A 3,515-nucleotide genomic window follows, 5' to 3' on the forward strand; every position below is an offset into this window, starting at 1 on the left:
ATTTTTTCATACTTCTTCCCAAACAGTGCACCTCAAATGACAGCCTCTCAATTGATCTCAGTGTTAGGCAGTTTTTTATCATTAATATTTATGTGTTTATATTTGAATGTAAATTTGAAAATAATCTCCAATTTAAATATTTTATGTAAATATATAAGTATAGAAATTAGTTTTGACATCAAATCTGAAGACAATTGCCAACTATTAGCAAATGGACAAAAAAAACCTCTTTTCTCTAGGAATCAGGTTGCCATTATATTCTTTTTTTTTATTATCAAATGACCTTGCATGAAAACAGGAAGAGAAAGATTTTTTTCTCCTTACTAAGCAAAACAGTTGTCCCAATCTCTGCAAAATATTTTCCCTATATCTCTGACCCTTCCAGAATAAAAGAAATGATAGCATGTTTGCTCTTCCACTTCAGAAGGGAAAGAAGCTGTAGGAAAATTACTTTTTTTCCACTTGTGTGATTTGAGAAAAAGCTACAACTCCAGCCTTTCAATGTGCAAGGAAAACAATACACACTTATTATACTGCTATCTGTGGGACCCAAATGTATTAAGTTAGGAGAAGATAACTCAGGAGAAAGATGAAATATATTTTAAATAAAATGTTACATTTGCTGCTTTTCTGTCTTCTGGAATTTAACCTCCACCTGACCCACCTCCAGGCTAATCACTTTGGCTCTCTTAGCACTTCCTTATAGTTATCTTCCCTTTTCTCCAAAATAAACTTCAGAACCATTTTTAATCTACATTTTAAAGTTTATTTGGCTATCTATTTATACACAACCATGTAAAAGAGTTTAAAGTGGTTTAAGAGGATCCATAACATACACCAAGAATCTAATAACAGATCAGGAAAGAAGCATATACACACACCAAAACAAAACTTAATACAGTTCTATTCATTTACTCTGGGTGGACTACAAATTTGGTCCTAAGCTTTCTAGTAGGTAATCAGAAAAGGCAAGTTAATTAGTTCATTTAGTGTCCATAAAACCAAAACAAACTAATCATACAAGTGGAACACTGTTATTTCTAATAGTAAGTCCAGACCAAAATTTCTCTTGAGAGGCTTCATTAACAGACCAGCACATGATGTTATAGTCAGTGTTCTCAACAGCAATCCAATGGGAGATGCAAAGATGAATTTCACAGGACTTCTTCTTGGATTCCTCAGAATAGGCAGATGGCATCACACCAAGTTGAAGATCAGGAAAAACACTGTTATTGTGAATTTGACAGTTTTGGGAGTGTCCAGTATGATGTAGTCCAGATAGTCCACTCTTTAGCTAGGCAAAATCAGGGATACATTTTACAATCATTCCAGTCCTCATGATGGTTTTGGAGAAACTGCAAAACGTCCAACACTGTATATGCAATGTTTAGGAACAAGGTGAGTGTGTTTCTTCTTGACAGAGAAAAGACGGCTTGTTGGATCCCCAAAAGTCCACAAATCACTCAGAAAGGTTAAGAACAGATTAAAATTAAACAGGTTATAGAAATAAACAGACCAAAAATTCTGCATGCTATTCTGAATACTTATTTTTTTCATCTTAGCCTAAGTTTACCCCTTCTCTGCAAAAAGAACCTTTTTTGTTTCCATTTAATCCACGGCTTGGGCGGGTGCTCCTGGGTGGTGAGAAGCTGTCTCTTGGCTGGTGCTAGAAACTCAGGCGCATCTTGATGTTAGGGGAACACAGAGGAGCCGCTCCAAAGCCGCCGGGCCCCGGGGGCTCCTAGTTACCCTTGAGTGTGAGCTTTCTGAAGAAATACTCGCCCAGACCAGCATCCTGGCCGGCCAGCCTGCGAAGGTTGGTCAGATGGTCACCCATCTTTTTGATGAGTTGCACTTCCTGGTCTAAGAAATGGCTCTCCAGGAAAAAGCAGAGTTGGGGGTCTGTGTTAGCCAAACCCAGGGCATGCAGATCCAAAAGGGCCTCGTTCAGATTCTTCTCCAGGATCAGGGCAGCTTCCATGGCTTCCAGGCAATCATGCCACTCATCTTGGGTCAGTTTCTGGCAGAGGGAGCGGTCGCTCACCTGGTTTTGCCTCAGGAGGCGATGGGCACCTTCTCGCTTTTCCTCAGCCAACCTGAAGAAGAAACCGCCCTCTAGAGCCACACGGTTTCCTTCGAAATAGAAGCCCAGAGAGAGGTAGGTATAGGAGGCCTGCAGGTGCATGCTGATCAGGCGGTCGAGGGCAGCCTGCACCTTATGGGTATAAACTTGGTGGCCCTGGGTGCTCATGGCTTCGTGGCAAGACGGAGCAGAAGCAAAATATGATGCTGGCTCGTCCCGGAAGCAGGGGAAAGTTGAGGCGATATACCGGAAGTTGTGAGTAAAGAGGTGGGGCTAGAGGCTGGTGTGACGTTGGGGGTAGGGTTAAGGTTTTTTTTTTTCCCTGCCGTTCTGAGGATTGAATCCAGGGAGTCTCTACCACTGAGCTACATCCCTAGCCCCTTTTTTGTTTTTAGTTAGTTAGTTAGTTAGTTAGTTAGTTTGTTTGTTTTGAGACAGGCCCTCGCTTAACTGTTCAGGCTGGCCTCCAATTTGCAATCTTCCTGCTTCAGCCTCCTAAATTGCTGGGATTACAGGTGTGCACCACCACATTTTTGATAGGTAGGTGGGATTACAGGAGACTCAGTCTCTCAGTTTACTTTCTGATAAGAATTTAATCCTTCCTTTTTTCATAATTATTGGAAAGGAGTCCTTATTTGTTATCTGACCCATATTTAACTATGATTCCAAGCTGAGGTAAGAATGTCAAAAAGTATTACAGTGAATTCCCTCTGAATCTTTGTTTGTGACTTAAATTCTCTTGTTTCTTAATTGAGAACCTATATTTCAGTGTTTTTTTTTTTTTTCTCCTGCCTCTGGTCACTCATTGTCTCAATGATTAGCCATTAATCCCAGTTTGCCTAGGGCAATCCTGTCGTCCTGGTGTAATTATTAATGGTAACCCTTTTCTCTCTCAAAAGTGTTCCTGTTTAGAATACATATTACATGGGCACCTTTCTGATTCAAAAGGACAAAACACACTAAGGAATGTGACATGAATAGAATTTGTGAAACATTGAACTTAGGCATAATTTATTTTCATTTTATTAATCATAGCAGAGCTCCCATTATAAATTTTCTATTCATCTATTCATATTTTATATCTTTTTTTTGTACTTGGGATTGAACCCAGGGGTGCTCTACCACTGAGCCACATTCCCAGTCCTTTTTATTCTATTTTGAGAAAGGGAATCACTAAGTTGCTGAGGGATTCACTAAATTGCTGAGGCTGTCCTTGAATTTGCGATCCTACTGCTCCAACCTCCTGAGTCTCTGGGATTAAAAGCATACACCACCAAGCCCAGTTTGCTTTTTATTTAGTGATGAATTCATTTCTTCTAGAAAGTTCTATGGAATATCATATATACCAGGTGTTTTGTTAGATACTGCTGTCTTGTGATTCCAGAAATTCCACCATTAACTGAAACATCATATAAACAGCATGAGAGATGAA

The 3,515-nt window shown here is 39.7% G+C and overlaps 1 protein-coding gene across 1 annotated transcript; it reads right to left on the reverse strand.

The window, feature by feature from the left end:
* Nucleotides 1-437: 437 nt before the first annotated feature.
* LOC107144363 (ferritin light chain-like) lies at nucleotides 438-2,348 on the reverse strand. Its single transcript, XM_048796405.1, has one exon. It carries the CDS (start codon nucleotides 2,249-2,251, stop codon nucleotides 1,742-1,744), a length of 510 nt encoding a protein of 169 aa, XP_048652362.1. The 5' UTR covers nucleotides 2,252-2,348; the 3' UTR covers nucleotides 438-1,741.
* Between the last annotated feature and the right edge of the window lie 1,167 nt (nucleotides 2,349-3,515).

This window comes from Marmota marmota, unplaced genomic scaffold, assembly GCF_001458135.2.
Source record: "Marmota marmota marmota unplaced genomic scaffold, marMar, whole genome shotgun sequence".
NCBI classification, from domain to species: Eukaryota; Metazoa; Chordata; class Mammalia; order Rodentia; family Sciuridae; genus Marmota; species Marmota marmota.

Excerpts from the sequence above, each read along its gene's own strand:
- LOC107144363 (XM_048796405.1), bottom strand. The coding sequence starts at position 2,251 with ATGAGCACCCAGGGCCACCAAGTTTATACCCATAAGGTGCAGGCTGCC.